Source organism: Meleagris gallopavo, chromosome 5 (genome assembly GCF_905368555.1).
Source record: "Meleagris gallopavo chromosome 5, MGAL_WU_HG_1.1, whole genome shotgun sequence".
In the NCBI taxonomy this organism is placed as follows: domain Eukaryota; kingdom Metazoa; phylum Chordata; class Aves; order Galliformes; family Phasianidae; genus Meleagris; species Meleagris gallopavo.
Window position 1 is genome coordinate 7,210,646 of NC_139408.1, and position 18,538 is coordinate 7,229,183.

Sequence of the window (18,538 nt, forward strand, 5' to 3'; positions counted from 1 at the left end):
TGTAAGAAAGTCACTCGCTCTGCCAACAGTTCTTATTTCTAACAAAACACTGGTAAGCGGATATTTTGTTGCCACTGCTGCTGTCTTCCACTGAAGCAGTCTGGGACTTGTATTTATAATGCTCTCATTCTATAATCAGAGACTTCATCAAGTCCTGTTGTTAGGGATTTTAACACTTTCACCACCATCCTGTGGTTATGTGTTATTACACAATACACAGTCTCCCTCATTTTTTTAGGACCTTCACCCATCAGCCTCCTGCCTGTCTCTGTTCAGGATTCAATCAGGAATGTGCCCTAAGAGAAGTTCTTAGACAGCTTTCTAGTTGCAGAAATAGGGAGGCAAGAGCTGAGCAGGGCAGAACCCTGCTGGGGAGGCAGCACAGCCTCCAGCCTGACACAGTACTGCTGCCCAGCACTTCCCATGCACTGCCACAGGAGTCCCAGTGTGCAGCCAGGACTTGCTGGCGAGGCAAGGTACTCAACTCATCTGCTTTCCTGCAGCACTGCAATGCAGCCTTCCATTCTAGCCTGCCTGATCCGAGACCCCACGGTCCCAATTCCACAAGTGCTGAGAGCTCAGATGGGAAAATTATGCCTGAATATAGGAAGCTCTCAATAATGCTAAGTATTTGAAAAATCAGGCTCATAACAAAACAAAGTGGACCCTCAAAATCAGAGGCCCATTCAGTGTTTTGCACCTGAAGTTCTTGGTTTGTCAGATGTCAGCAAGAGTGCCCCTCATCTCAGAGATGACTGCACTGATACATTTGTGAAATACAGATGGGAGAAATTATTAATTCTCTCTGGAGGAGAGTTTAGATTCTGCTCAGCAAGCAGGGCATGGGGCCCATGCATTTCAACAACAGAATAAAACAAACTGCTGAATAGCGGCTTATCAAAGAAGGGCCGCTGCATCTATACCGAATGAAGGAGGAAAAAAAGGAGCACATGAGTACATAATGACATGACACCCGAGAACAAACATTTTATGGAGATGAACACGTGCTGCTCAGCACCACATAAGGAATGACCCTTCCATCTCTTCCATTTTTAAACTTGGACGGATTTTAGATTCAAACCCAAAATTCTGAATCTGCCACTCCACAGTATGCGTCCAAGCGTGGCTTTGCTTCCTCTTCCTTTCACAACAATGCTAATCAGAGACTTCCTTATGGCCAAAATGCCGAGCCGCTTTCCATACACTTTATGGGAAATAAAGAAAGGACAAACAATGCCTTTAACGACAGATATAGTTCAAAGATAGAGAGTTTCTTTTGAAAGGACCTCATTGATTTTTCATCACTTAGGTGGTTTGATTAACTTTGGTGAATTTTACTGCATCTGGCTAATGATGGTGGGCTGTTTTTTATGGCCCTTTTGCAACTGCTTTCACTTTCTGTTTCTCAGGAACATTTCTCTCCGGGCTCACAAAGCCCCTTTACAACAACAATAAAACCTGAATGAAAACATAAAGAATACTTTATTTCTTCATCACTTTTCATAATACGTTTTGAAGAAATTTGGACCTACCACCATCTGATGGTTTGGACGGGTGTGTTAATGCTGAAAAGGCCCAGCAGCCGTGTTCCTTCCAGGCCTAAGACAGCTGCCTGAAATGCATGCAGCAGTGAGAATGCTTGAAGAGGCAGAGAGAAGAAGGACTTTATTCTAGGAGGTGGTACGGTATTTTCCTGGTTTGGAAGTAGGTATGAATGAACTTAGGAGAAATTGGAATTATTTCCCTTTCAGTGTTGGAGTCTCTGAATGCTCTCTCTATCTGTATACCAGCCCTTTGTTTGTATACACAGTTTGTATTTTTGGGGCACGTGGGCATATTCGGTGTAGGCATTTGTCTTGAAATTTCACAGAACCACTACAGTAAAAATAGAATGTTTCCCTTAAATAAAACCTGCCCTGAAAGCAAGGTTGCATGAATTTGTCAACCCTGGAGAGAATACTTACATAGGGCTGGCAACAAGGAACGAGTGCTTGGATGTACCAGGGCAGCTGCTAAGCACTATTTAAGAATTGTGATTGAGCATAAAATGCCACAAAAGGGAAATACAGCTTGACATTTATAAACTGAATTGATTTTCATGTTAGAGGAGGAGTAATTTTACCCATCCTTAGCCACAGAGTCAGTATTCCAAGATTTTGCAACTGTACCATCTTACACCCTTCCAAATGATCCTCTGCCATGCAGAATTACAGCAAGGGATGTTTATTGTTTTCTCCCTATATTTTATTCTTTTGTAATGGAGCAATTTTTTGGCTAGGCAAAGGAAGGAAGTCAGCAGCCCCCAACAAGTGACAGGGCTCTCTGGAGCACATTTCTGACCCATGAGAATGCCCACTGGAATTAACGTAACTGCCAGACATCAAGGGGCTTTTGTACTTCCAAGCACCAATTGACATTGGAAGAACCCCAGAAATGCTTAATGCCCCACTCCTGCGATGAATTCTCAGTGGGTGGACCTTTTATGTCCATGCACAGCCCCATTGAAGTCGTTGGGAGTCAGCATGGGCAAACATCTGAATCTGTAACTGCTATACAGAAACACAGGATGCAAGAGGCCTCCCAGGGTCACCAAGCCCTGGCCCAAGGTCACATTTTAAGGAGGAATAGGTCTATTTTTGTCCTCACCACTACCAAGCATTCTGACCAGGTTTTCAGATGAAGGAAGGAGGAACTGTCATTTTTTTTCCTTTTTTTTTCCTTTTTTTTTTTCCCAACAAAACGTTAGAAATTTATTTGATCAAAAGAATACTTAACTGGAGCTATACGATGATGGCAGAGTGCAGCACAGGGTGACCAGCAGCCAAGGATAGCAGCCAGGCAGCATCTGCTGCATGCCCACCGCACCTTGCAGCACATGCAGAGCAGAGATAGAAAATGATCCACACTGGAATTTATCCATGAAAGACAATAGAATTGTCTTTGTGTCGTATTTTTGCAATGTTATAGCATGTGATTCTGAGTCTTTAAAAACAAGTCTGGATACTTCCATGCTTCTGCTTCTCTCCTACCCCTCCTGCATTTACCAAATGTGCTCTGCAGTAGTTATGCATGCAAGCTGGGACAAGCACCAGTGGGCCTCTCTGCACCTCTGGAATTCCAAATAACATGAGATTACTCTAAAAAAGGCTTCATAGCAGCTATGAGGCTATGTTGACTAACTGTGTTTCAGGCCCCCACCCCTTATGCACTGCCTTCCCACAGCCTACACCTATAGGAAAACTGAGAGCCCCAGTGCACCCTAAGTGCAGAACCTCCTGCAGCCCAGAAGCACTGCCGCAGGCTCTGGCAGAAATGTAACTCAGGGTGCGCCAAGTTGCCATTCACTCACATGCAGTGCAGTCATGCCGCACGCTGCTTGGCTGCCAACACCTCCAGGCACATGCGCAGTATCCCCATTCAGAGCAGCCTGGGTGCAGCAGGGATCAGGAATCAGTAGGGCACACTGTTCAGCACCCAGCCACAGGTGTTTGGTTGGGCTGCCCAAAGGGAAACCTGGGTGCTGCCTTCCCTGCATCAAAAATACAAACCCTGCCTGGCTGAGTACAGCACTTGGGCAGAGTTGTTCCAGCTGTGGCTCAGCCCGGGGCATACTGAGATTCAGGGTGATTGCGGCTGCAGCCTGCCCTGTGCAGCCCACAGGGCCTGGACTGCCTGACAGCATGTGCTGGGCCCTGGTTGCTCCAGGTGGCAGTGCAACCAGTCTCAGTGAAGCTGTGCAGCAGCAACCCATCCAGCAAGAACCGAGCCAACAGTACCTGCTGGCAGACACCGCCTTCCTCAGCATTAACTGAGCTTGGCCAAACGGAACGCTCAGCAGCCCTCCACACTGCCACATATTTAGTGTATGAATAGCTGAGATATGGCATATTTCCGTTGGGGTGTTTCTCTGCCAGGAGCATTCCTTTGTTGTAAGGTTTCTGGGCTATGTCTCCAGTCTCCATTATGCAGGGTAAACACTCCCTGGATAACACCCTGGACAGAGCCCATAAAAGCTATGGTTTCCAGTACTTAATTACAAAGAGCAAGCGATAACTTCTCTCCGCTCCAAGCTACTGTATTTTACCAGGCATCTGAACAAGAATGATCTGACTATATCACCCATTCATGACAGTATTTGCTTTTCAGAAATTATCTCAATAAAAATTCTCAGGCTCGAGCTGAAAGAAGCTCTTTTGATTTTTTTTGTGACACAGTAGAAACCATGCTAGGCTACTCACAAATGCCTGTGGTAAATATATAATGATTAATATCAAGGTTCATGGTTAACTGGCGTAAATAAAATACTACAGCCAACCCCATAAACTACCCTTGCAGGTGCAGTATAAAGACTTATAAACCAAAACCTTTCTCAAAAAACAAAACAAAAAAAAGAAGCCCAAATGAAAAAAAAAAACAAAACCTCAGACTGGATCCTAAGGCACGAAATCAAGCAAGACCCAATGGCCACGCATTTAGAAATGTAATCTCAAAAAAAGAAAAAAAGAAGCAATGCAGACAAATGCTGTATGCTAGGAAGGCTTGAACTCAAAGGAACTATCCCAAAAACACCCAGAGGATGACGCTAACATCAGTTTTGTAAAGGGCCATGCATAATTTCTATACAAGTCCTTGATTTTGTTTCTGCCAGGAAATAGATTAAATTGTAACTTGTAGTTAGGCACTGAACTGCTGCCAAAAACATGATGCAATTTGGTACAGCTGCTAAAGTAGGTTAACAGCAAGGCACAGTGAACTATGCCTGCTCTCAGACAGGCCTCTCTCTTGAGCAAACAGAGAAAGAGGGCAAGAAAGGATTATGTGGCACCACCACGAAAGGAATATTACATTGAGCAGTAGTGAACACAGCAATACCAGGAGTCTATTCCCCCAGGTTTAGCCCTAGAAAGCACGCTCCGAGTGGGAAGGAACTGAGGAAAGCCAAAGCTAAGTGGACGTGAGGGCAACACTTACTGATTCAGGATCCCTCTGCTGTTCAAGGAAAGCTGAAAACTCCACCAGCCTGAGCTTGGTCGTACCAATCGATCGGCCCTGCCACGCAGGGACTGACGGAGCTGGAGCTGACGTAGGCTCAAATCCTAAAGCAAAGGAACCATTTTCATCAAGAAGTTGATCATTCCTCAGTTTATATTTTCTGAATTAAATATAACCAGGAATCACCCAGGTAGCTCCTTGGTCATTTATATTAATTTTAACAAATAATGAATGAAAATAAGGACAACACAGAGAAACAGTAGAAAAAGAGGTCCCAACCCAACAAGTTAAAAATGGTACGAATAAAAGGTTGGCTCCACTGTTTGCTTGAGGTTGTAACTCTCTGTCGAATTTTTGCTTAAATTATATACTGGATTTTAGAGATTTACAGAGATTTCACACAGACCTCAAACAGACTTACAGCTGACTCTTGCCTGGAAACAAGCAGCAGGGCTCCAAGGAGGTATTACTGCCTCAAGTTGTTAGGAGAACTGGCCTCCATTTCTGGCTCCTAATGTGCCACACGTTACAAGTAAACCACCTCTCTTTCTGCCTATTTCTTCTGTCACTCTCAATTCCTCTCTCCTATTTAGTGTATACACTTTCCAAGGCAGGGACTGTTTCTTACAGTGTATTTGCACATTGGGTCCTTGCCTTCTTTTGGAGCTTTTAGGCATCATTATATTACAGATAATAATAAATAATTACTGTAGAGAGCTGAATCATACTCTAAAAAGAAAGTTTTAAATTGATAATAAAGACGGAATGACATGCTCTAGAGAGAGAAGGGATGTTAGCCACCATCTCTAATTCACCTCAAGAGAATGAATAAATGCTATCTCCTGCTCCTCACTGTGGAAAATTAGATGAGAAGGAAACAAAACAGTAAAGGAAGAAGAGAAAGGCTGCAAATGGAGGGCAGAAGCTGATCCGCACAAGTAAGGTTAGAAAACCAGGATAAACCTGTACAGGGTTAAGGAACCAGAGAGAGGTTACAGAAAGTTTGTGTCCATATGTCTTAGTGAATTTGGGAGCTGGATCCAATCCTCAAATTTACACAAAGAGGGTTTGAGGCTTGTGTGAAACAGGGAATTACAACGACTGGTTAGATGTGAACAGGAACTCTAATGAAGCAAATGCATGAATTCTGACTGATTTAGAAATATTAATAATCCCATTCTGAAAGAGAACAAAAGATAAAAGAAGATTCAAAGTATCTGACAGTGACAAGTATTGTATAGCAGGAAGTTAGAAACAACAGAGTATGAGGGAGTCAAAAAACTGCAGCTGAGAGTCAGAAGCGTGGTGTAATCTGGCAGGGGAAGTGTAAAGTTAGTTGTCACCTGTAAAGAAATAATTATCTTTCCTGGTGTTAGGTGTGAAACCAACTTGGGAAAAGGAGAATGGAGGAAGCCATGGAAAGGGCATCACCAATATAAGCAATGAAGTCAGAGTGTCAGAGTAAGCATTAAGCACCTAACAAAGGGGTATCAGGTAGAGCTGAAGCTTCAGGGGGAGAAGAGTTACCAATAACAGACACATAGACTTATACCTAAGGCTAAACACAAATGGTTTCTGAACAGTTTTTAGCCTTAATTAAAAATAAATGGAGGCTTAATATTATAGCTACTAAAATACAAACATGCATCCTACTATTCATTTTTTACAATGCGTTTTGCATTGCATTGCACTGGCTAGAAATCATGTATCACAGCAACTCCTCACATATGTGAAACTTGCTATCTAAAATGTAAAATCAAACACAAAACTCCCAAACTCGCCGATTCTCCCTCGTAACAAGTATCAGGACACTGGTATTTGTTAGGAACTGGTGTTTGGTTTGGTTGCTGGGGTCTATAGAAATGGAGTAGTAGCTCTGTCCGTGTCAGGACACAATCCAACTCTTTTTAATGGAGACAAGAAACAAAAGTTACCTGAAATGGGAGCTGTGACTGATGGCTGTATAGGATAGGCCTGCTGAACGAATGGCTTTACACTGGAATAAATAGTTACAAAAAAATCATACACCATGCCATCAACAGTAAATTCCATTAGAGTCATACACGCAGTTAATGATCTTTACTCACAAATGTATTTGACCCCTACATAGCATATGTAACAACCATAAAGAGGCAACAGCAAGAGAGAGAAGCACGAGAACTACGTACACCCAAGGTGCTAAAGTGAGGAGCTTGTCCATGCTCCTGTCCTGCCTGCTGCAACCATCCCAGCAGATGCAGATGCTTTGCACAGGCATCCCAATAAATCCAGAGGACATCAAAGTACTGGGGGCACAAAGATTCCCATGGACCTCAAGAAAATGAGGCAGGGAGAAGATGAAAAATAAGGCTGGGAGATGTTGCTCCAGAGCCACTGCAGAGATAAGGGATTGCATTCCCCATGGCTGATGAGGGATGCGATCTCTTGCAACTTTTCAAATACAAGATGACATCACTGCAAGTCTCTACCCTATAACCACTTTTCCTTCTTTTTGAAAAATGTGCAAATTATTGCAGGACTGATATCCTGTGGCAGCAAAGCACCCCACACTGCAGATAGAAACATACTCAAATTTTCAGACTTACTCTTGCGAGGATCCAGGCTGCCCCGTTTGAATCATGCCAGGCCAAAACTGAAAGAAGAAAAAACAGACCCACATTTGTTTTCCCTGTTGAAAGATTTGGGATACTTCTGAACAAGCATGATTCCTTTTGCAAAGACAAGTGAAAGCATTAATCCATTCACTCAGCCTTAGATTTCTACTGAACAGCATTAGAGAATACAGGGATTTTCGGGACTCAGCTAACAACTTACCCCAGGTGCCCCAGGAAATGTAGGACGGGGAATTCCTGGCAGGCCCAGCTTGTTGTGAATAGCAGTAGCTGAGACTATCTGAGCTGATGACATGGCTGCCATGTGCTGGAGTGCTTTGTCCTTTGCTGTCTGATCCTTTAATATGACAATTACATGGAGTCTTAAAACATTTGGCACAACAAATGATGTTAAATAATTGCAGCTACAAGCACATAACTCAAAACTTAAAAAGCCACACAGAAAATGCAAAAATAGCAAACCATGCAGGAAAAAAAAAAAACAGCACGAAGGCTAACACTCAGACTACCTGAAGGCAAAACCTCTTCTCAGACATGCATGGTAGACCTGGATTCTCACAGTCTGCTCTGCCAACACGCAAGAAGCTTGGGGAGAGCAAACTGCTGCCCACCTATTTATCTGGGTAGATTCTGCTGGTTTTAAGTCAGGACGGAGTAAGTCAGTCTGCTGCTAAGGCTCTGCTTGCCAGAGAGGGATCGCTGAGATCTGAGCTCTATCATTTAGATCTAAGAGAAATTTGCCTTTAGCATTATACTGCAAAATGAGAACACAGAACTGCGACCGACTGTAAATGACGACAGATTTTATTTGTGTTTACATGTTTAGGAGCCAGCTCAGAGTCTGTCTTACAACAAGTATTTTAAAAACTGGACCACCAAAATCCAATTAATACCAAAATACAATTTAAACTCCCAGTTATAGTGCATCACTAGCCGACAGTGATCCCAAAGAAAACAGACAGCCATAACATTTCTGCTGTTTTCAAGCAAACAGGAACAAGTTTAGGAAAAGAGTTACTGATTACTTGTGTTAAATTTGGAGTCCTAGATGCTACCCATCAGGTATGATCACAGAACAGAAAAGGAACATCTCTTAATGCAGCAGGGTATTTTAGGTCAGGTAATAAAGGTAACCAACAGACTGCTGCTATCTGGAATGGTGGGGTTCCCTGTCTGGAGATACTGTATTAATATGTGCTAACATTTAGGTACGTGACTTAGGATGAAAGAACACAAGCAATATTAGGCAAGGATGTTGTTGGCTTTCAGGTTTTACTTTACAAGCAAAGTAGCACGCATGCTGACAAGAGACGCATGCTCTTATATACAGTATACAGCTTTGCACATATGCTCCCTCTAAAGCTCATATGGAGCCGTATGATAGGTGAGCAGTCCTTCCTTTGAATAGCTCCTTCAGAAACAGCACAGGCTGAGAGTACAGGAAAAGCTAGCCAAAAATTCTGCCAAGCACAGCTAAGGTACATAATACTTGGTTTAGTTAGAATACTTACCATACTTGTTACCTGGATACAACAACAAACAGTTTATTAAAATGCTTGTGTAGAATAGCAGATTTTCAGCAAAATATGAACAAAATACTAAGAGACAAAGGAAGAGCATTTTGCTCAACATTAAATACCAGGTTTAAACAAACATGTTACTTTAACCAAGGGACTGATTCATTAAAAGGAAATAAAAATAACAAACTAAAAACCCAGCAACGCTCTGGGGGTAATTTACAGCAGGTCCCCACGTGCAACAGAGGAGAGGTGCAAGGGATATGCTGCACTCATCTCCATCTGCTGCACTCATCTCCCTGAGCTGGGAGAGGAAAAGAGCCCTTGGCAGCAGAGGGGCAGGGGAGGGGCTGTAGCCAGCACCCTCACACCTGTGGCAGGCCAGCATGCTGCCTTCTGACCTGTCTAACCCTCAGGATCTCCATGCCACAGCTCATGTGATATCTGCAGGGCAGCTTCTGTTCTGTTGTTGTGTGCTACCTAAACTTGGCCACCTCACCAACTTGCAGCTTTCCCTTCTAACCACAGCCATCTCACCTGAGCCCAACCCTGACTGCCCCTGACAGTGCAGGAAGGTGTGAGGGGTGCTCTGGCACGAGACCTCTTACTACAGGTTCTTTCATGCCTTTCTTGTAGTAATTGCTGCATTTGGTGGTGGCCACTTTTCAGTCCTCTGATTACATGTTAGAAGGATGGAGAAAAAGCAAAATGGAGAGGTGTACTAGCTCAGCACACATCCCTTGCAGGAGGACTCATCTTGGGGAGTTTCATGGACTCCACAAAACTTCCCCATGGCGACACATCTGCCAGCCCTGCTGAGCATCAAGACACTCAGCCAACATCCATCAATGGGAAGTTTCACCTTTTGGAGGTTTAGGAACCCATGATGGTCAGTAGACCATTTTAACTAAAAGCAAACGTAACTTACATCAAAATATGGGAGAAATCAAATTCAGAATCAAAAGCAAATGCTAAGAGATCTTGAATTCTACTAGCACAAAGCACTTCCAGCTCCAGGTGGTGGGCTGCACATGTATTACACAGGCTTCAAAAAGAAATAGAAAAGCCACATTTTGAAGCTGCTTATTTGAACTGAAATATCAGTTTGCCTACGACTTTAAAAAACAAATAGACTAGGCTTTTTTTGTACTGCAGCAGAGAGTGCCTGCAACCAGCAGGGAATGACTCTTTCCACCTATCACTGCAATGTGCTGCTTCTGGGATGAAACTTGATAACTGATTAATAACACACAATGGTATTACATCACAGTTTAGGCGGCAAGAGAAGTAATATGTCCAATTAAAACTGCAAGAGTAATTTAAACAGACAGATTACAGTAATTACCCCAGTTGGAATTTGGCCAGGACAAATGGGTTAACACCCCTACTCTAAACAGTAACGTTGTGGGATTTTTAATGACCACAAAGAGTTAAGACTTGGATTTCCTATCTTGTCCAAGACAGAAGGGCTTGGTTTTACTCACGTGTGCCACTGTGTAAAGCTGGAATAAATCCTTCTGGTCAAGGAGGTTTGCACTGATGTACATAAAATGAAAGTCTGTCCCAGAGTGCTGCAGAGTACTGTGGTGAGGTTCATCAGGAGCTGCAGGGAGACAGTATCTCCCACCGAATCACTAAATCCCACCAGAGCTTAAGGTATTCCTTGGATAGGTCCCATCTGGCCCTGCCCTGGCTTGACCCTACTTAATTTATGGGCTCCGATGGGATTGCAGAAGCCTAGGAATGACGCTGTAGTAACAGGCTGCACCCTTTCACTACTGCTTCCTGTCTTATTAAAAGTAGGTAATTGGAGATGTTATTGAGGTGGATTTAGGGCGCAATCAATGAAAATCTGGAGTAGTTTCACCAAATCCCTAAAACACCATCACCATAATGGAGAACAGGATCTGCTTCTTGTTTTAGCTGACTGCTCTGGGCTGCAGCTGCAAACACCTTGTGTTAGGAAAGGGTAAGCTCTAAGAACCTAATGAAAGGAGACTATGCAACTTTTAATGAATCAGGCCCTTGAATTTTACTTTTCACCCATTAGTTTTGGAATGCAAAAGACATAGTTAAATTAGATAATAACACCCCAGTATCATTCAATTATAATTCTTAAAATCCGTAAAAGCCCCACGTGAAACAAGTGTTCTACGTGACAAGCACAAAGGGATCTGTGCTCAACTTTCTTTTAATCCAACATAAACAGCAGAACAATTCAATCAATCAGTTCTACAGCAAGAGAAAAAAACCCAAAAACCTGTTATCCTAGAATGATAAATGGGGCTTTGCATACCATGTTGTCTATGTCTATGTCTATGACTTTAGGAAAAACAAACAAACAAACAAACAAACAAAAAAAAAACTAAGACAGCATGAAGAAAATTAAGCACAACAGAACACAGTATTAATTCAAGAAAGCCTAAAACCTGCACGAATATTTAAAATACAAAACTTTTGTAAGGAAAAAAATATGACATAAGAAACAATATGCAACAAAATGGATAGTACAGTAACACTAGCATAAAATACTATCCTAATAAGCAATTTTGCAGATGTTAATTCTGCTCAGATCTTGTATTGATTCAAATAACCTTTGCAATAATTAGCTATAGCTCAAAAAGGATAAACAAATCGCGAAAATATACAATTGTTCTGGACAAAAGATAGAGAGCACTTCAGTGTTTCTAGCCCTGATCTCCAATTTGCTTATTATTAGAGAAGACAGGAGTAAATACAAAAGCTGGCTATTTCAGCCAGGCAATAGCTAATGCCAAGAAGAGAATGCGCATTCAAAGCTGTCCCAACTTGCTGCCTAATGAGTAGCAATTAATCCATCTTATTGTATTTCAAAATGCTGAAGACTCCATTCACATCAAAGGGAATTTTTCAAGGCTTTTATCATTGTTCATTTAAAAAGTATAGAGCTATCTTTAGCATTTTATAATTGACAACAATATTTTCTTTTTATCCCTCGATGTGGAATGTAGAATAATGGATTTTACAACATGTAATATATGTGTGAATTGTAGGCATTTTAATGTTTCTTTTTGTCTCTGTCTAATTAATTTTGCTCTATGAAAAACATATCTGAAATGAAAGTCTTAGATAGATGTATGTCCTGCTGTGAAGACCTTTACTCTTTGTTTGAGCCCAACTTCCAATCCACCTTTTCTCCTGATTGATTCAGGCTCCCTGCCAGCGCAAAGGTGGGAAATGCTGCAACCTGACACTACAGACTGCTGAATTTTAGAAGGAAAAACATTTTAAATTAAAAATTCTGCTGCACAAGAGGAAATGTCAAGAAGAGGAGCCACCTTTCAGATCTATCTCCACGGACCACTTTATCCCAACCTTTCTTTCCTCTTTCACGAGATGAAATTTCTCTAACCTCAGGAAGATTTTAATAACATCAGAAAATTAAGATAAAATTCCTAAAACAGGATTGTTTTCCTGTTGGAAAAGAAATTCAAATGTGGAACATCACTAGAAGGGCCAGCAGGGCATTCTCATTTGGTGGCCCCGAACACAGAAATAGCACTTACAGGTAGAACTCCTTGCAGGCTAAGGATCCATCCATCTGCAGCACCTGCAGGCACGTGTCCCCAGGGAAAAGGAACTTCATTGGACCAAGGGAACATTACAGCAAGAAGCCAAGATTTCTTGTCTTCGTCAAGCTTCAGTAATACTCTACCCAGTGCCATGGACAGATACATCCAAAGTCATACGGACAGCTCTGAAATCTTTCCATCCCTATGGATTTCGCAGAAGACAGCCAGAAGAAGATCTGACATGTTTTCTCCTTGCCACAAGGAGGGTTCAAACCAATGCGAGACATAAATATCTCCTGATCTAAAATAAACCCAGAAGGTACTTGGATAAGAAGACTTACTAGTTACACCGTTTGTCAGTGTAAAAGATCAGGAACTGAGGTCAATGGGACAGACTGGCCATATCCAAAAGATCAACTAGAAATTATACTAAAAAAAAAAAAAACCTGCTCGTAAATGACATCAGCTGGGGAATGAGGGCCTCTGTGCTATGCTCCTGCAATCCTCAACTCCCTGCTCATGATTATTTCACTTAATGCAGCACTGGCACACATGGAAGCACCAGCTTCTCTTCAATAACCTTCCCTACGCACAAGTGCGAGGTGCACAGAGCTGGAAGGCCTGGTGGTAGGAGAAAGAAACATGGGAGACATAAAGGGCCTCAAGTCAGAGCTGACTGAACTTATAGTAACAGACTGGCATGAAGAATCTCCAAATTTCATCCATGGAGTACTTTCCTCTCATGCTGTATGTGGGAAATCTGATATCAAGTGCATCTCTTATTTTCAGTAGTAGTTGTTCTCCTGCACATACTACCAACTGAGCATTTTAGAGTTTTACAGGGCTTTACAACTGGGAAGAGATAGCTCACCATTAAAACAGCTGAGAGTGACCTGAGGCAGAAGTGGTTTATTCCCTTGGCTATATCCTTTCTGGCTGTCTTATCATGAGGAAATGCTGGCAGCACTGCTTTAGGACGATGAGAGCCCATCACCTTCCTGGCATTCCTGATGGGGCAGTTTGAACTGCCGCCAAAGCAATCCACACTGAAAACCACTTGAGAAGTACATCACTGATGTGAAATGAATGCAAGGTGAATACATTTTTTTTGCATCTGCAAATGCTCTTTGTTAGAAAGGGCATTGGAGAAGATGAATGGTTCAATAAAGGAATAGTAAGAGAAACACAGGCAGTGCTGCAGGGGAGGCTGCAATTTCTCTTGTAAGGTACTGTGCAGATGTTGTGCCTTATTCACTAACCTAGAGCAGAAAGAAAAAGAGAAGGGAGATGGAGAGAACCTGGCTCCTCTGTTGTTTCTGGGCACCCCTCAGGCGAAGGGTCCTGGAAGAGTCACCTGGGCTGTGCTAGGGCTCTTGTGGGAGCTGAATCTTGTGACAGGATGGCTACCCAGAGGTAGCAGGGCAGGAAGAACAGATGCTGACCAGCAGAGCCTGCTGGGGAAGGACTGGGGCAGATTCTGCCGTTAGTGATACCTGGAGAGTATTCTAAGCGCAAGGGCTGGCAACCTTATGTCACTGGCACACTCTCAATCCTCACGAAGCATCTGTAGGAAGTTCTGAAGCAAATGACTTCCACAGAGCAGCAGTGACATGGACATGGGAGGCTTGTCACATATTGATGAATTTCTTGAAACAAAATGGTGGCTCCCCTGTTCTCTGCTCAGCCCTGGAAGAGATGCAACCCACTGAGAATGAGCAGGGGGATCTGAAGGCCTCGTGAAGTACCTTGTTGCCCTGACAGATCTTTCCTTCTTCAGGCGACTCCTCAAAATGAAAAATCCCCTAGGGGCCCCATTTACTGCAAATGCTACCTAGGGCAGAGGTCTCAAATATTACTAGACAGCATCTAGCTGCTTGCTCCTTCGGAAAGCTGACAAAAACCTGATAGCAGGTGCAGCAACTAAGGATATGTTTAGCTTTAGAATTGTCTTCATTTTTTACATTATTTTTAGCATTGAGAAAAGGAAATATTTTAGAAGAGCAAATCCAGTATTTTTCTTAGGCTCCTAAATCTGCATTTTAGTAGCTAGGTGAGTTTCCTGCTATTTGTAGCCTAGGTGCTCACCAGCCCTACAAAACATCCTGAGAGCTGCTGGTGCTGAGCACCTCTTACAGTAAGGCCACCTCCTTACACAAGTAATTTTAGGCATCAAGGATTGACAATTTAAGCTTAAAATGCTACATATCTCTGTATTATTGCACCCTCGGTTAAAAAGCAGTATGTTTAGGTTGTCTTAGTTGTTCTTTACAAACCCCAACTGCTCAGCCAGTGCAGCTAAAAAGCCAGCCACCAACAGCCATACAAGCTTGCCAGCATGCTGCCCACTGCGGATGAAAAACCCAGTGCTTCTGTCAAGAAGGCCTGTTACACAGCCAGGCTGTTATTTATACGCTGCAGCTCCAGGACTGTGGTAAGTATCCGCAGCGCTCACCACTTAGCCTTGTGAAATTACTTGCTGAAACATTTCGTTTTTCAGCTAGAACAAAAATGTGATTTGTTCTCATTCGAAAAATAAAAATCAACAAAAAGGAAAAAGGATGGAAGGAAAAGATTTATAAGTTCTTTTGCTTTTCATTAAAAAGAAAAAGCATGGAAAACATTGCAAAACTCCCTCTTCCACTTTTAAGTAACGTGAAAGCGAAATGCATCCCAGGATCTCTGCTAGAAATCTTGAAAAAACAAGCCATCCAAGAAATCCCCATCAAACATTTCCAAGAGTTTCTTTTTAGCCTTAGAATATACTGTAGGGAAACAATGGGGACACGTACAGTTCATCACATCAGATTAAGCAAACATACTTAGTTTTCCTTGGACAGGGCTCCGACTGAGGCTCTCCAAAGATTAAATGCCAACGTTTTACTTTAAAAAAAAAAAAAATTCATAGAATTTTGCAAATAGTATGTAGCTTCAGGTGATACTAGATTGCACTCTAGTAACGTCTTGTAGCTAGAGCAATCTGGATAAGCTGTGCTCTCTGGCACAATCTATTTTAAGTATTCTTGATAGCGTTTCAAAAGCAGAGACAAAAAATATTTGGGAACAGAAAACAATCACCCTATCTAAAAAAGAAAAAAAAAAAAGAAAATAAAAAGAAAAAAAAAGTATCTACATAACTGTATAAAAACCTTGTGTATGAAAATACACTCGTAGCACTCAGCTGTTCAAAAATAAAACAAAAAATGAATGGATGGGTTAAAAATCAGGTTTAGGTGCTGAGCGGTTACAAAGAGTAGTTCACTTTGCATTTGGACAGTGTTAAGACAATGTTTTTAATGTGGATGCTAGTGCAGAAACCAGAGATTAAACACAAAGAGACGCAGACAGCTACCACATGCAGGAAAAGGAGGTTACAGGCACGGCAGCACCAGGAGCTCGCCCATCACCACGGGGAGGAGGAAGGGACAGGCATAGCAACCACAAGCCCAAAAGCAGAAAAGCGCATACCTTCAGCTTGGAATGAAAATCACGAGATTTCCTTCTGGCAAGAACCTGAATGTGACTAGACACCTGCAGGGTAGGGGAAGGGAGGAAACAAAGGAAAAGCCTGTAACCATGGAGATGAAAAGCCCCCTACAACTGGGCAAGCCAAACGTACCTTAATGGCGGCTTGAATTTCTCGAACTTTCTTTCTTGCTAAGACCTGTATGTGACTAGACACCTACATTGTTCAGGTTTATAGGAACAAAAAAGAAAAAAGAAAAAAGAAAAAAGAAAAAAAAACAAACAAACAAAAGAAAAACAAAAAGCAAATCAAATTTAAAATATCTATTTTTCTCTTTTTTAAAAAAAAGAAAAAAAAACTTCCGAGGGAATTGAGTTATTTGCATCTTCAGTAAGCTCTGATGTTAAAGATACCACATTCCCAGACAGATACCCAGCTCTTACCACTGAGGCTTAACAATACTGGTCATCACTGCAGTGACTTGTTAAGGAAAAAAGATGTGCAGCCTACTGAGTTGTGCACTCAGCTACAAGAGAGAGGACACAGCCTGCAGCTGGTTGCAGCCCGCATGCTTTGGGACAGACCCCATCCACAGGTGGGTCCCACACTCTGCAGCAGGCAGCCCACAGGACTTCCACCTCTCAGCCAGGGCTGCAGATGCCCACCCTGACCCCTGGGCTGCAGACATAATGATGTTGGGAAGTTGTGTCCATTCATTCGTATTGTGTTCTACAGCTCCAGCAAGGAGCTTTCAGGCTGTGTTTTGGCCCAACTGCAATGTTCCAAGTTCTGGAACAAATGGTAAAATATTGGCATGATGCAGTCCCAGAAATCACTCTGCCTTTCTCTGCAATGTCAAAATGATCATGTAACTAGAGACAAGTAACTGGGCATCAGCTCGAGTCATGTCTAGGTTTGGTCTGTTTTGCATTTTGCATTTTTACATTTGCATTTTGGTCAGAAATGTGTGCAATCCCTGCCCTGCACCAGACCATTTCATAGCCCAGTTGTTGTTGCCTGTGCAGTGAAGGGTTGGGGCCCTGACTCACATTCTTATTTATTCTGCCACATGTTGATATTCATGACATCAATGCTGAGGGTTTAGTGATGCTGACCAGCATTGCTTTGTACTGCTCAGCACCCCTCAGATCTCTATGTGAAGGTTTAAAAACTGCAGTGATGGGAAAAAATGCTAAAGAAAAATCTCAGTCTGATTTGACCAAGGGCATATCAGGTGTATAGTTTTCCTGAGTTAGTTAAAATTACTGACTGGGAAAGAGCACAAGCAAAAGAAAAGGAGAAACAAAGTTTTGTTTCCTCTCTCTGTAAGATTATTCCATGACAATAGCAACAACAACAACAAAACAAAACAATAACAACAAAAAAGCAAGCCTGATTTTTTAGTAGAGAAGCAAATAAAAATGCATAAGTGAGTGCAGCCCCTGAAGGCCACCTTCAGAGAGTTCTTCAGGAAGCAGCTTGGGAACTAGACTGCAGTAATTTAGCGTTATACTTTTGCTTACTAAGCAATTTTGTGGTCAAACATGTAGACCAAGTTTTGACACGTGTTCACTTGTTTTGCTTTCAGCAGGATATTAGTGGTGTTAAAGGTTATACAGGAAGCACAACTGTAACATTTAATTGTTCAGTTGAAATTCGGAACTAATGACAAAGTCTTCTAGACACTTACCAAAACTGATTAATGAAACATTATAGAGGGACATACAAGAACAGAGGCCATGTGCAACCCATCACAGCCCTCTTGGTTTTACCGCAGCTCTGCCAGCACATGCTGGACACCAATCCAGCCCAGTCTGCATTTCAAATCCTGATGCCATTTTAAGATCCTCAGTGTAGCTCCCAATGGGGGGAGTCTGCATGAGCGTAACACAGGGCAGAGCTTGGGCTTTTGCCTTTTGTTCACAGATTTCTTTGCCAATCTTCTGTTTGTTCCTTTTCTCCATGCACTGCAGTTTCTCTCCTTTCTCATAGCTTTTTTCATCTCTCATACATATGCTTTCTCCCCAGTTGACAAAGAACACCACCCAGGCAAAATATCACCCACTTCAAAAAGCTTTAAGCAAGAGATTTGGCAGCAGGCCATCTTTATGTGTTCTGACTCAGCGTCCCCTTTCTCTGCTTTACAAAACACGCATAGCATGCAAGTGTATGAGCTGCTGCCTTCTCCTTTGCCACGCACGTGGAGGGAAATCTCAAACTTAGGGAAAACAAATGGACTCTGCAATTTGCAAAGCATTTTGAAACAGTGCAAGGGCTCAAGAACCACCACACAAACCATACAGATCATGTGCCTTCTGTAAGGCTGCTGAACCCCAAGGATATTATAAATCAAAGGATTTAGTCATATGCTATTAAGTTAATAGTTATGCAATAATCGTCTAA

General features: G+C 42.4%; 1 protein-coding gene across 15 annotated transcripts in view; it reads right to left on the reverse strand.

Moving 5' to 3' along the window:
* The window catches only part of TEAD1 (TEA domain transcription factor 1), a 142,851-nt gene that overhangs the window by 23,705 nt on the left and 100,608 nt on the right, over window positions 1-18,538 (reverse strand). For 4 of the 15 annotated variants that reach the window (XM_085224082.1, XM_085224087.1, XM_085224083.1 and 1 more), the window contains exons 4-10: window positions 16,289-16,351; window positions 16,138-16,200; window positions 9,116-9,127; window positions 7,807-7,941; window positions 7,578-7,624; window positions 6,927-6,988; window positions 4,972-5,096 (exon numbers count right to left, since the gene is read on the reverse strand). In XM_085224082.1, the coding sequence (XP_085080208.1) occupies window positions 4,972-5,096; window positions 6,927-6,988; window positions 7,578-7,624; window positions 7,807-7,941; window positions 9,116-9,127; window positions 16,138-16,200; window positions 16,289-16,351 (507 nt within the window). The remainder of the gene's footprint in view (window positions 1-4,971; window positions 5,097-6,926; window positions 6,989-7,577; window positions 7,625-7,806; window positions 7,942-9,115; window positions 9,128-16,137; window positions 16,201-16,288; window positions 16,352-18,538) is intronic. The other 11 variants (XM_085224077.1, XM_085224085.1, XM_085224080.1 and 8 more) reach the window with 7 other exon arrangements.